Source organism: Paracoccidioides lutzii, assembly GCF_000150705.2.
Source record: "Paracoccidioides lutzii Pb01 unplaced genomic scaffold supercont2.12, whole genome shotgun sequence".
Lineage (NCBI taxonomy): Eukaryota > Fungi > Ascomycota > Eurotiomycetes > Onygenales > Ajellomycetaceae > Paracoccidioides > Paracoccidioides lutzii.
In genome coordinates this window covers 893,743-914,954 of record NW_015440958.1, presented here as the reverse complement: position 1 = coordinate 914,954, position 21,212 = coordinate 893,743, and the positions used below count along the sequence as shown (strand labels likewise).

The following is a 21,212-nucleotide window of genomic DNA, read 5'->3' as shown; positions in this document are numbered from 1 at the left end:
CTTGGATTTGAGCGTTCGTGTCTTTTATAATCTCATATTTCACCATGGACCTCTGTCGAATTCCTCTTCCAATTCTTTCCTGTGATGTTACATACGGCCAATATTATGCTCTGATTCCCACGGTCCTTCATAACTCTTCGATGTCAATTTGCGAGGTCCTCCCACACTCGAGTTGTTTCTAGCCGCTGCTAGAGACACACCGGTGCTCTAAGATATTAAGGATAGCCGTGTGGACGTTTGCTGTGAATCCGATAGCAATCGGAGATCTTCGCAGTTATTACTGCTCTCTATAATCAGCTTCTTTTCAAATCTGAAGTCTATTATTGTACAACTGGCCCTTGGACGGATTGTTCCAATCCACTCTGCTCTTTAAAGCTCCGTAAACGGGGCAATTGGGTTCAGATATCCGTCTAAAAGAGCCCATTAATAAAACATACATGTATATACATGGCCAGCCGTAAGTTTTCTCCATTTCACCGGCACACGTAACGCTTCACCATGTCTCCTGCTTATACTTTCTTACCTTCTCCATATTCATCAGATACTTCTCTGCCATTTCTCGACTATACGGCGCCTCCTCAGATTCACTCCTCCCAAACATTTGAAAAACTTCAATAAGTGCCTCTCTAACTGCTTGTGGCATCTTTCCCGATGATCCACAAATATATACCGTGCCACCCAAATCATGTAATATGCTAAAGAACAACTTAGCATGCTCCCTAACGCGGTCTTGCACGTATATCTTCTCCCCCTGGTCTCTCGAAAACGCCGTGATTACCGTAAGGTCAAGAACCTTCTTCAACTCCTCCCATTCATCCTCAAAGAAGAAATCTGCTTTCCGATTTCGCCCACCAAATAGTAAGATAATGGGGCCTAAAGGCACGGGAACGTCTGCACCATGCCTCTGCCGAAACGCAGTTGCCATGGCGGCTTTTTCCCAGAGCATTGAACGCAATGGTGCCACCCCTGTGCCCGGACCGATTAATACAGTCGGTTCTAGAAGTTGTCTCATCGAAGAGTTGAGTCCGCCCTCTTGTACGTGGACTTTTAGGGAGCTCCCTGGCTGGAGTGCTGCGAGATAGCGTGTACATACCCCCTCACGCGTCTTTTTGATAACAGTTTGGTATTTGACGACAGCGACAAGGATGTCAAAACGCGTACTCACAGTTGTGCTGTTGCTGCCGGGTAAAACTTCGACTTTTTTCAACTTGCCACCGCTCGCCAGGCTGAATTGTCGGCCACGAAGGACGGGGAATACGGCACAAACTTGTTGCCAAGGGATTTTCACGGAGTTAAACTCGTGGAGTACTTCAAGGATTGAGCGGCGGGGCCGCGAGGTATAGTCGTAAAATTCATCTATGTATTTTGGGTTTGTAAATTCCTGCAGTCGCTCTCTATGGGTAATGTCGCTTGTAAAATGGGATATGTTGGAGAAAAAGGAGCGTCGTGGTATCGCCATGATGTCTAGGTAATCGGTCAGTAATGTTCGGAGGGTAAATCCAGGTGATCTCAGCAGGAACGGGATTTCGGGGGTGGACATGTTGGTGTGCCAAACGTATTCAGCATTTGGGACGAAGCATAGAGGTGTGTCGGCTTGCTTCTGCCAACCCATGATAGATATCAGCGAATCTACGTCAGAAACGAAATTCCTCGGCGTTATTTGTAAAATATCTCCCGGCACATATGGAATAGACCCCGGAGTTGTTAAAATTAAATGACGAACATCTTGCCAGTGGGTTTCTGGTGTGACTCGATTGTTTACTGTAAGTGTGGCAGATACAGTATTCGGAATGGGCCGCAAGTCGTGAGTGAAGTAGGGAGGGACGCTGGCGTCTCTCAACTGCCTTCCAGATTGCAAATCTGATATCGCCATATCAGGATATGAAGTGGTGACTTCCGGTTTACTTGAGTCTCGGTGTGCAAGCACCCATTTTGGTGGTAAACGGACACCATCCGGAATGGGATGTTGACCAGGAGCAAGGGGGTATTTATCCAACAGATGCTTCCGCAAGTCCAATGACCACGGAATAAATGTTCCGTCGAAGCTAGAATCATTCATCAGAAGGAGGAAATGGAAGTTTGTAGAACTGATATAATGCATACCCCTCTGGGTGCTGCTCATCCGCTTCGCCGCAAGGGTACAATTCGTTTGCGCCAAGCTGTAGCAATCTCTTGTAGAGCTTTCGCGAAGCCCAGTTGAACCTAGAACACCACACCACAATGGTTAGTAATGAGCTATGATACGTTTAGCATTAAGGCCTACTTTGGGTACGAGCTATCTCCCAATCCAAATAGAGCAAAATTTACGCCATGAAGGAATGTTGGCGGAAGCCGCTTCAACAGCAACGACTTCCAGAAAACTTGAGCGTTGGCTGGGAAATCGCCCTGTCCCGTAGTCGAGACAACGAATATCGCTATATCGTAGTCATGAAGAGACTCCTGGAATCGACATGAGTTAAATGTTTTTGCATTTTGGCACAGGGCCGAAGTCGCACCGCTTTAATGGCATTGAGTTCGCAGACACGCGCTGTGAAGCGCAGCCTTTCTGCAAGGCGCCCAAGTTCATCCGCAACATCCCGGGAATTTCCAGTCTCCGAACCGTAGAGAATTATTGCCGTTCTAGCAGAGGTTTTACCCAAGCTGCTGGAGTTGGTGGTAGCCATTTATGCTGGATCATGGGGCTCAGATGACGATGGATTTGGCATAATGTTGAAGATTAGTTAAATAACCAGTTAAATATTAATTACCAGAAATTATTCCAATATATCTATATTGCGCCGCAAGCCCACGTATGTATAGTTATACACGTTCAATTGAGCACCTAAAACCGATGATCCAAATCAACAGAATATTACATGTAATGTCTACGTATAATGCTATTACGCACAATTGTAGGAACTGTAAAATAATCCGTAAAGCAGAGAACTAATAATGACAAATTCAAGTTCAGCTCATCGCTTGTATCGTACATATTCATCCAATCTAATTCAAAAATGAATCAACACTATATGGGTATCTGAAAGGCAAAACATAGAAAGGAAGATATGAAATGCAGAAGGGCATGCATAGTGAAAAGAAAGGCAAAGAAAAATTATCCTCATCAATACGTATCATTATCCCCCTCTCCTCCACCTGTATCAAACACATCCCCATCATCATCCCCGCCATCAAAATACTTCTCTGCATTATAATCCCCCACCATATCTTCCTCATCATCCTCAAAGTCATCGTCAACAATTTCCTCCTCACCCTCATCCTCTTCCTCATCCAATAGATCTTCATCAACCCCTCCAGCCCTCTTTTTACGTTTCCTGCCAGCCTCCGACCCTTCCTCATCGTCCTCACGAGCTTCTTTTTTCTTCCGATGGGTACCGGTTTCTTCTTCTTCCTCCTCCTCCCCCTCCTCCTCATCATCATCATCTTCTTCCTCGAATCCACGCTTCTGTCCGCCTCGTAACGGCGAACCAAACCAGTTAGCGCCGTCAGTTTGCAAACCGACATATTTGGGGTCAAGTGTCGACCACAGTTCTTTTGGGAAGAAGTTCATAGCTGTGAAAATAGCAGAAACGAAGAACTGGCGTTAGCCTGGAAGATGACCAGTGTAAAGAGATATAAAAATTATAAAAATAATATATTGTCCATACCAAACGGCCTCTCCCTGAGTTTCGGTAACGTTCGAGTCTTTTTCAAATACCTCTGCCCATATGTCGCCGTGCCTTGAAAAGGATCAAACTGCGCTTTCCGAGCCGCTGCTTCCCCTCCTTTCTGAAATGAAGGTGGTGTGCTCATAACCGTATAATAGGGTCCATCATGTATCATTTCTCGTAATCGTCTATAATAGTCGACTTGGCTTCGCTCTTCTTCTGTAAGCGGTTGGGCAACTGGTAGTGAATATTTCTATGTGCAATGTTAGCAACGAAACTTTTTACTTTATTTATTCTGGCCAGCGAGTTGAATTGAAAATAAAAGCATATTGAATGGAAATAACAACAGAAGGGTATTATAACTGACAGGAAACAACGGGGTGGGAGCAGTGTCAGATTCTCCTCCACCTTCTGAATCCCACCAGAACTCAGCACTAGGCAACTTTTTTCCTCGTTTCGACATGAAGCGTGACATATTTTCTCCTAGGCTTTTTTTTTTTTTTTTTTTTTTTTTTGTTGGCCTTCGTATGCTCACTCAAGCTTCAAAACAAATGTATTGGAAGCACCGGTTGCGGATTTGAGGATTTTGAGGATCGCAAGGCAGGATGAAATGGGTTTTTTGAGACAATAATCTTGGAATATTAATTAAAGAGTTAGTTACAAGATGGCAAGGAATAATCTCACTGGTCTCTCTGAGACGCAGTCCTTGGATAAATTATAATGCTTTTAGAGCAGTTGGATTGGTTTAACTTCGTATTGGAGTGTTATGGTGTGTTCTCGCAGAAAAATAAATATGTCAACTAGTTATATTGCCGTATCTGGCCGCCTTCAGCAGGGGCCCCGCCACTTAACCGAAGGTACTTTTGCATTCCACTACAGTTTATTATTTGTCTTTCGAATGTTGAGACATATTTGATCAACACTAAGATTTTGGCGTCTTATCTAATAACAGTGCGTGTTTGTGTATGTGATGGAGCAATGCTCAGTTTGATAGCCATATCGTTGTTGGTCTTAACGAGAGAAAAATATTTTGCGCAGACCATAGTTAGATGTCTACTTGGTGATAGTCTGTCGTCAAGTTTACAGTATGGGGTGGTCTTATTACATTACTTAATAAACCCGGGTTCCTGTTCATTGGGAAGTCAATCTATGAGGTGTTTATCGTAGCGAAACATCTCGAGAGCTTGAACGGTATTTAAGAGCTCAGTCAACCCAATTGCAATAGTAACCTCGTTTGTTTCTAAATGGTTGGATTTTCTGAAGAGCTCATAATGGTAACCGAAAATTCATAAATGCATGTTTCAACATCATAGTTCTAGAGCATCCACTCGGCTTCCAACCTGGCTCTGCGGACCCCATGGACCATCGGCAACGCGCCTATTAAGCGTTCGTATAATGTCGCCAAACTCCTCCAAACCCCCGCCGGCTTTCTTAACTTCATTCTGCAAGGTAACGAGAGCATCAAACTTGGCCGTTGCAATTTTCCAAACAGCACTTTCCGTGTCTCCAGCCCCACCCGCAACGAAATTGGCATATGTCTGTGGGGCCTTGAAAAGGTAAGGCAGGACTTCCGTTAAGGCTGGTGGTACGAGAAGTGCCCACAAGCCAGAAGGGGGGAGTTTTCCTTGAGCTGATGAGCCAAAACGGGAAAGCTGGTCTTCTGTGGGAAGGGCAAATCGACGGTTGGTTAGAGTGACGGAGTTCCCATTACTTGATGGAACGACAACCCAGTTTGCTGTTAGCACAGATTTTATAAATCCAATGGCAGCAAGCGCAGTGTCTTGCATGGCAACTATATCAGCAGCCGCAACAATGTTGCTCCAGAGATCTGGGTGATCATTGAAATACCGAAGAAATAGGACACGAGAAGCTGCAGCTTCTACTCGGGGACTGGTTGGGTTTTGGTCAAGTGAAGTTGAGACTCCGTAAGATGGCTCTTCGACGGTTGGCGGCCCTTTGAATATTCTGCCCAGAGTATCCATTACATGGCTGTTTACAGGTTTAGAAGGGAGGGAATTCAAGGGATTGATCCATCTGTTGCCTGCCTCCACTAGCATAACTCGGGGTAACGACGCAAGTATGTCAAGGTCCCCAGTTGGAATTGGGCCATGCGCCCATTTAACAGATTCAATATCAAACGCCTCTGATATCCGAGAAAGTATCTTATCTAGGAAGGGCTGAGGTTGCCCAAGAAGATGATTTGGGTATAAAATCGCATACTGAGAAATATATCCCATAGCCGGCCCGGAAAGGAACGGGGCAGACATGGAGTCAAGGGTCGAGGGGTCCAAATAATAATTCATTATCTTGGTGTGCAGACCTGACGATATGAGGTATTCGAGAGAGGGTGAGGAGAATAGGGGATATGAATGAGTCTTGACTCCAGCACGCTGGCAGAGGCCTGGAGCACTAATCCGAAGTAAGTCGCGGAGAAACTGAATATATGTCATGTGCAACAGAATATCGTCTGGATCAATCATTTGCGACGCGGTAAAACTCAACAGACTGGAACATTGGAATATGGATTCGATATCGGGGAAATGCGATGTCGTAATTGCACTCCAGTCTAGAGACCCTGCTTTTATAACTAGATCCATTAATCTGCCTTGAGCTACTGACTTGTCTCGCCTGCTCAACCCGGCTTCTGTAGTGTCAAAGCTGCAAATAGAAAACAGGCGCCCATAGACATGTCTGTCGTTAAACACTCTCCTCCACATCAGCCCCTGGCCTCCTATCTTGGCTTTATTTTCACCATCCACCAAGACATCGCTATCAAAATTGTCGACATGGTCGATTTCTAGCAGAGACCAGAGAACGTTGAACGCTGCTTGGGCGACGGCTGTTTCAGGTGTGGTGAGCCAAAGTTCTGCTAGAGCAACCACAAGGGCCGGGTTTGCAGAAACAACCGCTGCATTAGCAGGCGAATTACTAGCTTTTGCTAGGAGAGATAGCGTAAGAAGATTGACTGGAGGAGATGGGGCCTTGATGCCAGCCGAAAGATTTAAAGGCGGGTCAATTGATTGAATTTGGTCAAAGGAAAGGTATGACGCAGCTTTGGTGGCTAAGCTTGTTAAAGGAGACGGGTCTTCTTGCAATACAGAGAGAACCTGAGAAACCCGGGTGAGAAGAGCAGAGGAAACGCTCTCACTGGTACTAACGATCAATTCTGCCATGAGTTTATCCAGGATGGGAACATCTAGAGGAGTGGAAGGTTCCTGGATGATCCGGTCGAGATGGTCCCTCACAGCATCGAAAGAGGGGGGAGTTTCCATGGCTTCCCCTGACCCTCGTAAGAACGATAAAAAGGCATTCAAGATCCTCGCAAGAGATGAGGTTGATGGATGTGGTCCTTGATGTCGTTCTGGATGGTTGTTCTCGATATTACTATTCTTGGAGGACTCAGTCACGCAAATAGATTAAGTAACTACCTAAGTTAAATAACCAGGGCAAACAAAGCAAACACAGTTGACTCCGGGTTGCCTTGTGGAGCTTCCGCCCCTACAAAGTCGGAGTATGGATGTCGGATCTACAGACAACAAATTACAATCAAGACAGAATCTGTGATTATACTTTAGCAGTTCAGTATAACATTCATTTGGTTTGGTCAGAGAAACACTTTGCGAGGGCGCCTGGACTATGGCGGCATCTAATCCCCTGATCTCCCTTAAATCGTCCGATTCGGGCTTTCAAGTCCTCCTCCATCCACTCGTGCTCCTCAATATCTCCGATCATATCACCCGGCATATTGCAAGACATCAAGAAGGACCAATTGTAGGAGCGCTTATGGGCCAGCTAAAGGGCCGAACCATTAGTCTCGAACATGTTTTTGAGTGCAACGTGGTAACTTCCGCAAATGGAGATATTACGCTACATGAGGCCTGGTTTGAAGAGAGACTACAACAATGTCTGGCCGTACTCTGCACCCAAATGTATTCTCGATAAAGATTACTAACTGCTATGCCTCTGCCTTACAGTCAGAGGTGTGCATAAGGATCCTCCATTGGACCTTGTTGGATGGTTCACCTTAACCCATCCCACCGGTCCAAGCTCAGCACTACTACCTGTTCATCAGCATATCCTCGAGAAATATAACGAAACAGCAGTTCTACTTGCATTTGATGCTTTAGGACTTGAAAACAGCGCCTCTCGAACTACAGGTAAACTTCCACTTGCAATCTACGAGTCGACATATGAAGAAGAAAATGTTGGTGATGGCGATAAGATGATGCAGGTGGACGGACAGCAACCTAGCTTGACACTGAAATTCCGCGAGCTTCCGTATTCAATAGAAACAGGGGAGGCGGAAATGATCAGCGTGGACTTTGTTGCAAGAGGAGGAGGCAATGCTACTGCTATCGAGGCCAAAGATGCAAGTTCGACTCTAACGGACAAGGAGAAGCAGAAACTCCCAGCTGGTGAGGGTGGGAAAGATGGGAAAACTATAAAGCCGGCCGCAGGAAATAAGCCTGACACGGATGAAGTTTCCACGCTCTCCAAGGAAGATGAAGATAGTGAGTAAACAAGATCAGGAAATATTGAAGCTGGCGCATCAATCCCATTTAACCATTACTTAGTAATTGCCAATCTCAACACCCGCCTCACCGCCATCAAAACCCTTGAATCACGCCTCCGCCTCATAGAAGCATATCTTTCCCGTATACCTTCTGAAAATGATGGCAATAAAACAGAGTTTATCTCTAACTCTTCCCTCCGGGTCCATCACCCCCTCCTGCGGACGATCCACTCCTTGATCTCCCACCTATCACTCCTAACTCCGCAGGAATCAGACAAATTCTCCATTGAATCTCTTGCGCAAGCTAATGACGTTGCATTGGTCGCATTGCTCGGGCAGCTCGGACAGAGCGTGCAAGGGATGCGTGAGCTAGGCAAGAAATTTGCAGTTGTTGATACAGCGCGACAATATTCTGAGGCAAAGAGGCCAGTCACTGGCGTACAAAGAATTGATGAGGAGTTGTTCCTTCGTCAGTCGACCGGTGGAGGAGGGATTGGTGGAGGTTCAACATGGGATTGACGGGTGAGAATGGTTTGATTTCTTTCTGTTCTTTGAAAGAGGAAAACATTATCCCAGGTGATTCTCTGCTGTAGAAAAAGCATGTCACGTACTTTACGTAGGTTACTTTTGTGACTTTAAGATGACCCCTTCTCTCTTGCTGTGTTTTATCAAACCTTGCAGCAAGTTTTGTTTCGAATTCAGTGCTCTTGAACAAATAGAGATACCTTACGAAAATATCAAACGTTTGACGGCACGCTCAGTTCGCCATAATCTTAGTGTTCTCCAAGAACTGTAAATCCTCAAGGTCTCGCTGTGGGTGAGCTTGGTTCTTTGTTGCATTACAAAGAAGGTAAGATATAATGAGTCCCCCCACCCAACAAACAAACAGATATATAACTAAAAAATAATAAATAAATAAATAAAAATAATCACTTCATAGTACTGCATAGACTGATATACAGGTGTGTGATATACAGGTGTATGAAGAAACTAGTTGCCCCAAGTAGATAAGATTTGGAAAACCATTCAAGGTCAAGCACCTCTCGATGAATGTTCTCCTAGTGTTTTCTTGTATATTCGCAAGCCACAAGGGGATTTAAGGGTATCAGTTGGTATCGAACCTTCCAGTTCATTGGGGTCCTGGTTTACTTACGTCCCAGTTTCTACAATGAAGATGTTAAGAATGATGCGGGGCTGATTGAATCCAAATTTAGACAACGTTCATCTCAGGGACATCAAGTTCTGAAGAGCTTGCGATTCTGGGGACATGTCGCGACCCCAATAGACAAGGTAATAATATATTAAACAGCAAATGCATCATTGTGTAGTGGGAGAGGCGGAAAGGAAAGGCCAAAAGACGAATACACAATTACTTGGTCATTTACTTCTTCATTCCAGTTTTCTTCAAGTCTCGCCAACTATCAAGCAGCCGGCAGATACGATTATTGAAAGGGGAAAGGGAACAAGATAGGACAGCGGAAAATAAAAATAGAATAATACACGAGTGAAACAAAGAGCCTCGTACAAACACCAAGAGGCACACACGCTAGAAGGATATTCCTTTTAGTGTGGAAAATATCATCACGCAGGAAGAAGAAAAAACAAAACCCGAACTGCTCGTGTCCCTATTATAGCCCAATCCTAACCAGCCCATCCCTAGTTGAAGTTGAATGACAAATAATGGGAATACATTCCATGATGTGCAAGGAATTAAAAAAAAAAACGTAAGAAAGGAAGGCCTCCAAGCAAGGAAATGGAAGATATTAAAGAGGAGCCGTGTGCCAATGGAGGGGAAAGCAGCGAAGCTAGTAGGGTAAATAGCTGAACGGAAACTTGCTCGCACATATATGTACCTATGTCGGGCTTCACTTTATCTCCCCTCCCATTCCAGAAACAATCGCTCATCGGCGCCAACTATCTCTAAAATCTCCCCGGTCCCTAAACCGTGCACCCCTGCCACCCCTCCTCCGTCCACGGCTTCCATATTCCGGACCCTTGTCCACGAAAAAATCTGTGTCTTCAAAAGTATATTTGCGCATCTCATCAGTTCCACGTCGGGGTTTAGGTCCAGCCCGGTAAAGATCTGCAAACCTATCCAGTCGCTTTTCCGATACCTCTAGAGGGACAGGTTGATAATATAGTTTCGGCTTCGCAGCTGTGGAGAGGAACCGGTCATCAAGTGCCTTGAAGCCCTCTCCTGCGTATCTGGTGGGCACAGCTGGCGGTGCAGCGGCTTTGCTGTCCCGAAACATAGGACCGTGTGTTGCACGGGGACCTAACGGTGGCTCCCGACCTAGGTTTTGAGCAGGATCACGATGATGGAGAGCTGGAACTTGGTTTGCAGGCCCGACTTCTTGGAGGGAAGCTGTAATACCCTCCTCGGCCTCGTCGTAGACAACTTCCCAACGTGGAGCCCCTCTTGCGCCACTGCCTGAATCCTGTTCAATTCCGATCCATTCTTTGACTTTCTCTTCGGGGATGAAATCAACCCAGAGCGGTTTTCGTGTTCGCTCATCAGGCCAAATGGTTCCATGAAGTGCAGAACGAACCCGAGAGGCTGCGGAAACGTTTTTAAAAGTAACAAAGCAATGTGTTTTTATGGAGTCCAGGAAGAAATCAAGAACGATATCAGGGTCAACTGACGAAGTCGGCGGAGTTGCAAGGGACGCAAGATGCTTTTTGAGGACTGTAGGCTGTAAAGGGCGCATGAAATTGCGTATGTACAAAGATGTTGTTGCTGGGTGAAGCGCAGGCGACACAACGCGATCTTCATCTTCCTCTCCTGCTAGAGCTTTAGGAGATGAGGAGCGTGGTTGACCACCATTTACGACGGGGAACAAACCCTTGAAACGAGCATCTCCGGCCACTTGCTTGCTGACGTGCTGCTCCTCCGTTTTATCGGCATCGGGTTCACCTTGGGTTACAGTAGCTGGTTCCGTGGCCTCGTTACCTTCTTTGTGGGTAGCCGGTTCGGGCTGGGGCGCGGCTTTTTGCTCCTCAAGGCCTTCAGATACCTCGGGACCCACACCTTGGATCTTTGCGTCTTCTGGGGGAGTAATTTCCTCAGAAGCGACAGGCTTCTCAGCCTGGACATCCTCACCCAATACAGCTCTCGGAAATCCATCCTCAGCTTTAGCTTTCTTCAAAGAGGAGGTTTTAGGTGATGGGGGAGGGCTCTGACTTCGCCTTTTCCGTTTCCGGGAGTCTTCTACAGACTGCTTTTTCGAATCGGTTTTCTCTTCAGAAAGGGCCTTGATAACAAGTTCTGGTTCTTGAGGGGTGGCAGAAACAGCTGCCGCGGTCTCAGTTTCCGCTGGCTCAGTCACAGATTCCTGGAACTGCGCCGGATTTTGTATCTCTGGTTCTTGACCCGGTTCCTTCGCTTCGAGGGACGAGCCCTGAGCAATTTCAACTTCATGGCCAACTTTTACACCCTCCACTTCATCTTTCATCAAAATCTCCTCAGTTGGACCACGCGACGCAGGTTCCGGTGCTTCTGCGGTTGCTTGTCCTTCCGGTCCTGATTTTTCAGGGACCAGATCTGGTACACTGGATGGCTTTTGCTCGTTGACAGACACATCTTGAGTCGATTCAACAGGTTCTTTCGGTTCCTGCGCATGTTCTTCAGGGGGGGGGCTGAAGGGAGGAACTTCGGTGGACGGTTCAGGCGGTCCTGTAGAATCTGCTTGAAGCAGCCGATCGATGAAATTCTGCTTGACTCTCAGGCCAGTCTGGGGAATGCCACGTCGTTTCAGCTCAGCCTTCAAATCGGTAACTTTCCAGCTCGAATAGTCCGTCATGGCGACGAAGGGAGAAGAGGAATAATATGGAAATTATACAGTTGTGCAATGTGCGCGATAGTTTCGCATAACAATAAATCGGTACAACGAATGGTTAGCAGGCCATAGCTGATAGTTGTTGGTCATCCAGCGCGTGTTGTTGAAGTCGAGTCTTCGGGTGATGATGGCAAAATAATAAAGCAAAGTGACGCCGGGGAAATTTACCAAAAGGGACTAGCGCAATTATACAATGACATAATCAAATAAGCATAACTAGTTGATCACTAGGCCTCATTGGGAATAGCGGCTGGACAATCCAGATAATGGCTTCTAAGCCGCATCCGACTACTGCCAGGAACAGAAACGTAGATATAAACTGACAAAGGACAACAAGTGAGAGCAGAAATTGTTCAGCCAAGATCCCATTACTAATTACGAAATAAAATGGATAGGAGGCAAGGCGTCAAATGTTTATAATGAAATGCAATGGTAACGCTAATGCATCGCTCATATAGTTAATCAAAACCTCACTTTTTCTTACATGAACCATCCACAAAGCCCGTCAAACAACACGCCCAAAAATATCACATGGAACACCTGACTATGATCCATAGGTGTGTTATTATCGCAGACAAAGGCTGGAGACGGGGCCAGTCTTGTCAGTTGCTGATACCCAATTCTACACCGGTGATTGTGGTTGACTGGGCGGGGGAACTATGCCTCGAGGAACCGTCATAGGAGGCAGGCATGGTGGCTTACTCTCGCACGGCTGGGAATGTCGAGTTCCAAAGAAGAGAAGTTGTTGGGGTCTGGCAATTACCTTCTCTCCACAACGGGCGTAACAGGTGCTGTGTGGTAAGCGGTGGAGTCTATCATTTCTCCATTATTCGTGCCATAATCTGTGACCACGCTTGTTGCTCGTCTGCGACATGCCTTTTAACTTTATGATGGTCTCGTTCGGCATCCACCCAGGCTTCTGCTATTCCTGTTTCCTCTCTGGCATGATCTGATGCCCATATATTGTGGCATTCCAGTTTAATTTTCATTCGTATCAATTGGTTTCATCGCAATCCATTTGATCTCAATAAGTCCGGTGGTGGAATAAGGTTACACCTAGTCTCCACACATAAGGATGATCTATCCAACCCATCGCCTACATTCCCTTAAACCTCAGAGGATTAAAGTAATACCTTTGGGTTTAGTTGATTCGTTTGAGGACGTGAAGGGTTTCGGCGATCGGAAGATGCGAGCAACAGCGACGGAAGTCTTAAATATTGTGCAAAAGAACGCGGCGAGACTTGAATTTGAAGAATATGGAGTTTTGACGAGGTTTTCTATAATCTCACTTTTATTCATAGATGGAACTTAATGCGAATGCCGTTTATGAGCGCGGATTGAAAATTCCAAGGATCACAGCAACATGTGAGGAAGCCCCCATCCCCAAAAGAAAAAATATTGAAAAAATTAAAATGAAAAGAAAAAGAAAAACCACGAAAGGTGGTGCCGATATTTTGAGTTTTTTCCCCTTCCGTTGTTTCGCTTTTTCCGCGGGAGAGATAGAGGCGTCAAATTCCAGAAGGTAGGATAGAAAAATCGCAGCATCGGGTCTCTGGCCAGCCGTTGAGCTGATTTTGACATGGTTAGGCGACGTCGTTTTAACTACTACTTTCAATTACAATATGATATCGTATATACCGGATAATTTCACGTGAGTTGGAAGCATAACGTTATCCACGTACCTAACTTGAACAGAAAACTCTCTTTTCCCTTGCTGCACTTGATGTAATTGACAGGGAGCACTCTTCACCCCGCTGGAAAGCCCATGTCTGATGAATCACTTAGGCTCCTATGCATATTGAAACCGCCCTATGCCAACAGCTTAAGCCGTTCTGGAGCTCCACTGTTCAAATGGAGAGCTTGTCCCTCACTGGTTTAACTAAACACTAAAAACAACAATTCATCTGTCTCCATCTATTTTGACTATCTATAAAAGGTTCGGAGCGTCAAATATCGGATATCACTCTTTTGCAACGATTGGTGGATCCATTCGCCGTCATGTCCGCGAATTGATATACCGTTTCCACATGGGTGTGAACGTGAAGAACCTGCCGGATGTTCCCATTTTCATTCTCTACACTTGGCATAAAAGGCTCTCTCAAGGTCGGCTGAGGGTGATTCCATGGGCGTTTGCTCGTTCAACGGCTCTTAATCTGGGTTGGAGATAAATCTTTTTCCCTCTGCAACCCTGTTTAGTTTTTTTTTTTTTTTGTTGTTGAGGGGGGGGGGTTGGAAGAGAGGGAAATGGAGGAAATGTTTTCGAGTAATAAAAAGCAGTCCCATTTTTAAGGCCCATGTTATATTCAACTTGAATAAGGAACTTGAGTGAATTTGGGCGGAGTATATACAGAACTGCAATTCGGTAGTTATTCTCTATTCTATTGGCTACTTATTTAAACTTCAACGTTCACCTCACCGCTTTTTAACACGCCGGTCAAACATTCTTCCGCCTATTCTGCCGCCCCTCAAATCGCTGCGTCTGATTGGCCCGATATGGCATCATCTTCTGGGGGGTGGGAAACTTTGCCTCAGCTCGTCCACTCTTTTTCCACGTTTTTGTGTCCCGTTGCTGTGCCTTTTACCCCTTTCTTGTCATCCATCCATCCGTACAGACATTCCTCCACCCCTCTCATTTTCTTTCCCCCAGTCATAATTTATAAACCATCCAACCCCTATTCTCCGTGGTATCTAGCCATTCGAGGCAGATTAGTTGCTGTCAATCGCCTCTGTTTGCCCCCCCCCCCCCCCCCCCCCCATTTCCCCAAATATCGGAAAGGTTTTTCTATTCTTCCGTTCCCACCCACGGGAGGAAAACAGTTCTCCAAAAACCCCTTTTGCCGATGCTGTTTTCCTCTCTCCAAGCCCCCTTTAGCCCTTTTAAATATTTCTTTCTCCCACAGAAAAAAACCCCGGTGGAAATGTGGGCCCCCTCAAAAACCCCGGAGGAGAAAGTCTACTGGGACCCGCAAGAATCCTTTTGGCTTGGCCTTTAAAAAATCAAAAAAACCATCAATGCCCCTTCCTTCACCCTTGAATCCGGAGTCTCACTACGCAATGTCCCTGTCGCATATACAACAAGAGGAAAATTATCAGCCTCTCGAGACAATGTATTGGTCATATGTCATGCCCTGAGCGGCAGTGCGGACGTCAGTGACTGGTGGGGGCCTCTACTTGGTGGCCCTGGTCAGGCATTTGATGTCACGAGATTTTTCGTCGTTTGTTTGAACAGTCTAGGTAGTCCATACGGCAGTGCAAGTGCAGTTACAAGTAGAGATGGAGATAAGAATAAGGGAATATATGGCCCTGAGTTTCCGCTGACGACCATCAGAGATGACGTTAGGTAAGGGCCTCAAGGGGCTACCGGTAGTTTTTTTTTTTTGTTATTTTTTATTATTATTATTATTTTCATGGAGTGGGTCGGCTGACCAGTTCCTTTTTATTACTATTATTTCTTTCTGAAAATAGAATCCATAAACTCGTCTTGGATGACTTAGGAGTTCGACAAATTGCATCAGTGGTGGGAGGTTCGATGGGCGGTATGCTTGTTTTGGAATATGCATTTTTTGGCAAGGACTATGTGCGCAGTATTGTCCCAATCGCAACCTCGAGTCGTCACTCTGCATGGGGTATAAGTTGGGGGGAGGCGCAACGACAGAGTATTTACAGCGATCCAAAATACGAGGATGGTTACTACTCATTCGATGACCCTCCCGCAACTGGCCTAGGCGCAGCTCGCATGTCTGCACTTCTGACATATCGAAGTCGAAATTCATTTGAATCTCGCTTTGGTAGAAATGTCCCTGATCCGTCCAAACGGCAAAATATCAATGGCACATTACGTCTCCCTACACCACCCAACGAACACTGGGCAGTTCACAACGATGGCCATAGGAGTACTCGTTCTCCACCAGCCCCGAACAATTCAGGGCCGGAATCAAACGAGGTGTTCACAGATCCCCAGTTTAACGGTGCAACTCTCTTCACCGCGCCCTCGTCACCTACCTCAACAGCCCCTTCCGAACGTTCCTGGCGACCCACAACATATTTCTCTGCGCAGTCATATTTGCGCTACCAGGGCCAAAAATTCGTCAAGAGATTCGACAGCAATTGCTACATAGCCATTACGCGAAAACTTGATACACATGATGTCTCCCGGCATCGTGCGGACCCAGACTCCACAACCCCCGTTAAAGACGCCCTGTCTCAAATCCAACAACCCGCACTCGTAATTGGTATTGAAAGCGACGGCCTGTTCACCTTTGCTGAACAACAGGAGCTTGCGGACGGCATTCCTAATTCACGCCTGAAGAATATCGATAGCCCCGAGGGCCATGATGCTTTCCTCCTTCAATTCGAGCAGGTGAACCGATACATTCTTGAGTTCTTTAGAGAGGTCCTGCCTGATATTATGAACGCGTCTGGCAATGATACCGATGGTGTTGTGGATCATGTGGGCCAGTTGACCAAGAGCAGCACCTTTGGCGAGGCAGAGGTGGAAGATATCACCGCGTGGTGAATTTGGCTATTGGCAATTTCCGCGGATATATGTCTTGACGGAGGTGGATATTCAAGCTACTCTATTCTTGTTTTAACAACTCTTCTTTTAATATGTCTTGCGGGTATCGTAATACGGAGGTGTAGGTCAAAAAGTTCCAGCAACCCCCTTTCTGCGCGAGTATGCTTGGCTGTATGATGTTGGATCGCTCTTCCATAGTAATTTATATGTAGGGCAGCAGAATATTAACTTATTTGACAACTTGAACCTGTTAACTGTTTTGAGTTTCCGAGCTCGAATTGGGCAATCGTGTCATCATCTGCCCTGATAATTGAATCGTATAAGCGGTTTGGGTTTTGGGGAGTACCAACAATAGAAGCCTTTCTTCTGGTGATCCTGGTAGTTGGGACACGTTGGATCAAGAGGGCTTCCATCCTTGAGTGCAAGAAGGAGACACATTGCTGAGAGCAGTATGGGCGGGTCTTGATGGTCGGTGTTTCAATGACATTGAGCATCCGTTGGGTGCCACTGACTTCCCCGTGACCTGGTGCGTCTCGCGGCTTTGCAGCTGACCCAGATCCTCCCCTTCGCGTTCGACCACGAATGCCAGATTGCGACGGCGTAAAGGAAGGACGTGCGGAAGGAGATGCGGAGTGGGAGTTCATCGATCGGTGTATGCCTTCAGAGGGCCGGCGTCCAGATCGCAGCGTCATCGAGATGGGAGGAAGGTTACGGGGTCGCTTGCTTCGGTACTGGAGGACGCACGTTTTGTGTGAATGGAGTCTGCTCCAGTATTCAGAATACTGAGCTGAAGATGGGTCGTCCAGGATAAAAAAAACCAAGATGAAGGCTTCTCCAGTGCATATAGAGCCATAACGCACCCCTATGCAGACCATGGAAGAGAAGAGCTGAAGTTGTGACTGCGGCAATGAGCCGTCTTCAGCAAAAATTCAGTATCAACAGGAGTCCTGACCAATCACATCCAGAGCAGGACGGATCTCTTTGGCCAGTCCTGTGGTCATCTCAGCCTGCCTGAGGCTGTGAGGCGCCTTATATTCAGTCACAATCACAGGAATGTATTCACTACCCTCCTGTTGGTTAGACACAGAATCGATCTGCTTGGCAACTCCTGTAGCTAGAGTAGGCTCCTTCTTTCTCTGCTTGACTTTTGTCTTTGAACTTTGGCTGATGATCTGGTTTCTGTCACACATGGTCGGCGGACATTTGCCCAACCTCTTCACTCAGCAAATTCTTCTGTGAATCGAGTCAGATTTATATGCTCTCAGAGGAGACTGAACCTCGCAACCCGAGGGCCTTTCTTGAGACTCTCATTCTCAGTGATTCGGTCAAATATGGAGCTACTTGATTTTCCAGTGTGTCGTTCACAGCATCGAAGTTCCCATTCTGAGGTGATTTGCTTGATGAACGGGCGGACATCCTCAAGCTGACGTTTCGATGGAAACAGTTTTTTTTTTTTTTTTTTGCAAGTCCGAAATGACGAATTATCATTAATTCTCTTCCACACCATCATCTGCTCGTCAATGAACGTGTCCCATAATGTGATGTGTGAGGGAACCCTCTCCGATCAGCTGGCTCTGTTACAACACCATGGGGTTATTCTTGCAGGATCAGTCACGATGCGGGATCGAGAGCAGAAGCTCACGGCAGGTGTGGGGGGAAAAGTGTGGCCAATGTTTGTAGGCTGTGCGAATCTGCTTCTGCTTCTTCATGTCATCGCTGCCCCCTCCTGGCGAAGTTGTTTTCCCCCCTTCCCACCTTCACTTCAGTTCTTTCTCTTAAGTCGTCTCACTCTTTCAAGCGCAGCCAGCAGCTCTTGTTGTCTGCTCTCCATTCTGGTGACTGGAAGCGCAGTTCCCGCCTGTTCGCAGTGCAGTGATCGATTCCACGAGGATCCAGCCACAGCTTACCAACGGATCTTGAGCTAGAGAAATCTTGAAGTCCCATGAAAATGGGATCGTTGTTACACATCAATATCTATCTCGCTGGGAGGATGGTACCAAGGGAAACAAACCTTCGCACCTTGACAGAGCCGTGGGATCTTCCCGAAGCGGAACGGGACAACCTGGACCGCAATCAGGTTAGCAGTCTTACTAATCAAAGGTGTATGGCCAAAATGGCATCTGTTACCGAGACCACCTTCTTCTACCTGCGGAATCAACCCGCAATAAATGGCGATGTTTATTTACCAAAGAGCAACTCTGCAACTTCCCTTCTCCGATGACGTATTTTATCTGTAGCCGGCCTTGTGTTGGATCCAGTGGTCAAATTCGGAAGGGACTTATCTGGGGCAGATCAAAATTACGCTTGTGCAGGTCAAAAATCGTATATTCGAATGATCCTTCTTCTGCTTCTGCATTTCGGAAGGATATACGCAGTAACTAACTACGTATTGAAAAACGCCTGATGACCCTAGGCCCAAAACGGCAATTTCACCGCAAGCACTCGGCCGTCGTCCGTGCTTCCAACCACTTCAACACATTCATTCCCCCCACCCAGCAATTATTCTAAATATATATATATATAACTATACCATAGCTCTCCCGATGCTGAGTCGTGTTTCATTCCTCCTGTTGCTCCTCGGCCGCTCTTCGTGCGGTGACCTCATCCTTGATGTTCACTAATTTGACCAATGTTCCAACTTGCTTTTCCCCATTCCGATATTGGTCTATCTTTATCCCTCCCGGACTCGTGTAACTCTTCGCCTGCGCCTTCATGTCGCATTTCTCCTCCCCTTTTCTCTCGGACGAAGTCGCCTTTTTGTTCTATAGGAAATGCCAGGCCGTATTCGGTAGCACGCCCGTTACACCCAACAACCTTATTGAAATCTCGTAGGACAAATAAATGCCTTCATTAGGCTGTTGGCAATCATTTTGTTCATAGAGAGTAGACAACATGAATTCACCCAGTGAAAGCTTCTTCAAATAGCAAGTGATCGTGAATATTAACAGGTCATAACTTGAAGTGCAGTCTTACAATACTCTCATTAACAAGATAGACAGTTTATTCATTTTCACATTTAATATGTATTCAGACTTCATTCAATTTGATATTGAGTTTTAAAGTAAATATTTAATATATAAATAACATAATAACATAGATTTAAAAATTATTATATTTTATTATATTATTAATAAATAAAATATTATTAATAAAAAGGTTATTTTTATTTTATATTATAATTTTAAAAATTAATTAATAATAATAATAGAATTATATTTATTTAAAATATATATAATTAAACATTATAATATTTAATTAATTAGATTAAAATCTAGTTATTTTTATAAATTAATATATAAAATTAAAAAGTATTATAAAGATATCAAAAATTATATAAGTTTTAATAATATAACAATATAATTTAATTTGGTAGAAATAAAATAAAAAGATAAAATTATTACTTTTTAAATAAAGCAATAAAGTTAAAGGACATTATAATGTAATTTAATATTTGATTAAATTTAAAATTTAATTTAAAAGAATTTATATTTTAAAATATAATTCAAGTTGAAAAAATTAAAATTAAAATTTTAATATTATAAAAATTATTTAAACTATAAAATAAAAATATTAATTTTATTATTAATTATTTATTCCAATAAAATCTATATAAATTATACTTTATTATGAAAAATAAATATAAATTACTTAATTTAGATAAAAATATCTATTTAATATTTATTAAATATATCAAAAAAATTATTTTTTAATTTTAAAAAATATATAAAATTAAATATTATTTTTAATATTAAATTAAAAAAATTAATTAACTTTATAAAAAATAAATATTATATCTAAAAAATAAATTTTAAGCTTAAATAATATTTTTATTTAAGTATGTATAATTGATAAATATTAACTTAATATTATTTTATTTTATAAATTTTACACTTTTTATTAAATTAAAAATATATAAATTTATTTTCTATTATATATTGTTAAAATAATATTATATTTTAAAATAAATTTTATAAAAATATTTATAAATTTTTAAATTTTTAAATTTAATATAGTTAAAACTTAAAATTATTATATAATTTTTAATGTTTTTTAATAATAATTAATTAATTATAACTTTTAATTAAAATTTTAAATTATTAAAGTTTAAATTAATAAGATTGATATTTTTAAATATATTATTTTTAAATTTAATAATATAATATTCACTATTAAAATTATTTTATTTTTTAATATATATTTAAAATAATTTAATAATAATACTTTAATAAAGTTTCTTTTAATTTTTTAATTTTTTATTTAATAAAAAATTTTTATTTATTAAGATTTTCTAAATTATTATTAATAAATAATAAAAATATTTTAATTATTTTTTATTTTTTATTTTATATATTGAATTATAATTATATAAATTAATTTTAAATTTTTTCTATAAGATTTTTAAAATTTAAAAAAATAAATTTTTTATAAATTTTTTATTATAAATATTAATTAATTTATTAAATTTATTTATAATATTTTCTATTAAAATATTATAATTAAATATTAAGTTATATTTTAAACTAAATTATTATTTTTACTAATAAAAAATAAAAATTTAAATATAAAATTTATTTTTAATATTTAATATTTAAGTTTTTTTAATATAAAATAAAATTAATTTTTTAAAAATAGATTATTTAAATATTAATAGATATTTAAAAATTTTAAATTATATTTATGAGTATTTTTTCTATAATTTCAAA

General features: G+C 43.1%; 7 protein-coding genes across 7 annotated transcripts; 2 read left to right on the top strand and 5 right to left on the bottom strand.

Moving 5' to 3' along the window:
• Positions 1–493: 493 nt before the first annotated feature.
• On the bottom strand, positions 494–2,663 carry PAAG_04930 (electron transfer flavoprotein beta-subunit; the record flags this gene model as incomplete). The annotated part of the gene is made up of 4 exons (XM_002793355.2): positions 494–2,045; positions 2,104–2,202; positions 2,264–2,439; positions 2,496–2,663. The coding sequence occupies 4 exons, from the start codon at positions 2,661–2,663 to the stop codon at positions 494–496; spliced, it is 1,995 nt and encodes a 664-aa protein (XP_002793401.1).
• A 437-nt stretch (positions 2,664–3,100) lies between these two features.
• PAAG_04929 (hypothetical protein) lies at positions 3,101–4,119 on the bottom strand (the record flags this gene model as incomplete). The annotated part of the gene is made up of 3 exons (XM_015845414.1): positions 3,101–3,549; positions 3,645–3,897; positions 4,012–4,119. 3 exons carry the CDS (start codon positions 4,117–4,119, stop codon positions 3,101–3,103), a joined length of 810 nt encoding a protein of 269 aa, XP_015699640.1.
• An 832-nt stretch (positions 4,120–4,951) lies between these two features.
• Positions 4,952–6,916, bottom strand: PAAG_04928 (hypothetical protein; the record flags this gene model as incomplete). Its single annotated transcript, XM_002793353.2, has 1 exon — positions 4,952–6,916. One exon carries the CDS (start codon positions 6,914–6,916, stop codon positions 4,952–4,954), a length of 1,965 nt encoding a protein of 654 aa, XP_002793399.1.
• A 364-nt stretch (positions 6,917–7,280) lies between these two features.
• PAAG_04927 (hypothetical protein) lies at positions 7,281–8,676 on the top strand (the record flags this gene model as incomplete). Its single annotated transcript, XM_002793352.1, has 3 exons — positions 7,281–7,548; positions 7,619–8,155; positions 8,219–8,676. The coding sequence occupies 3 exons, from the start codon at positions 7,281–7,283 to the stop codon at positions 8,674–8,676; spliced, it is 1,263 nt and encodes a 420-aa protein (XP_002793398.1).
• A 1,382-nt stretch (positions 8,677–10,058) lies between these two features.
• PAAG_04926 (SAP domain-containing protein) lies at positions 10,059–11,957 on the bottom strand (the record flags this gene model as incomplete). Its single annotated transcript, XM_002793351.1, has 1 exon — positions 10,059–11,957. The coding sequence occupies one exon, from the start codon at positions 11,955–11,957 to the stop codon at positions 10,059–10,061; it is 1,899 nt and encodes a 632-aa protein (XP_002793397.1).
• A 3,048-nt stretch (positions 11,958–15,005) lies between these two features.
• PAAG_04925 (homoserine O-acetyltransferase) lies at positions 15,006–16,509 on the top strand (the record flags this gene model as incomplete). The annotated part of the gene is made up of 3 exons (XM_015845413.1): positions 15,006–15,100; positions 15,133–15,333; positions 15,459–16,509. 3 exons carry the CDS (start codon positions 15,006–15,008, stop codon positions 16,507–16,509), a joined length of 1,347 nt encoding a protein of 448 aa, XP_015699639.1.
• Positions 16,510–16,733: 224 nt separating this feature from the next.
• PAAG_04924 (hypothetical protein) lies at positions 16,734–17,699 on the bottom strand (the record flags this gene model as incomplete). The annotated part of the gene is made up of 2 exons (XM_002793349.1): positions 16,734–17,425; positions 17,462–17,699. The coding sequence occupies 2 exons, from the start codon at positions 17,697–17,699 to the stop codon at positions 16,734–16,736; spliced, it is 930 nt and encodes a 309-aa protein (XP_002793395.1).
• Positions 17,700–21,212: the final 3,513 nt, after the last annotated feature.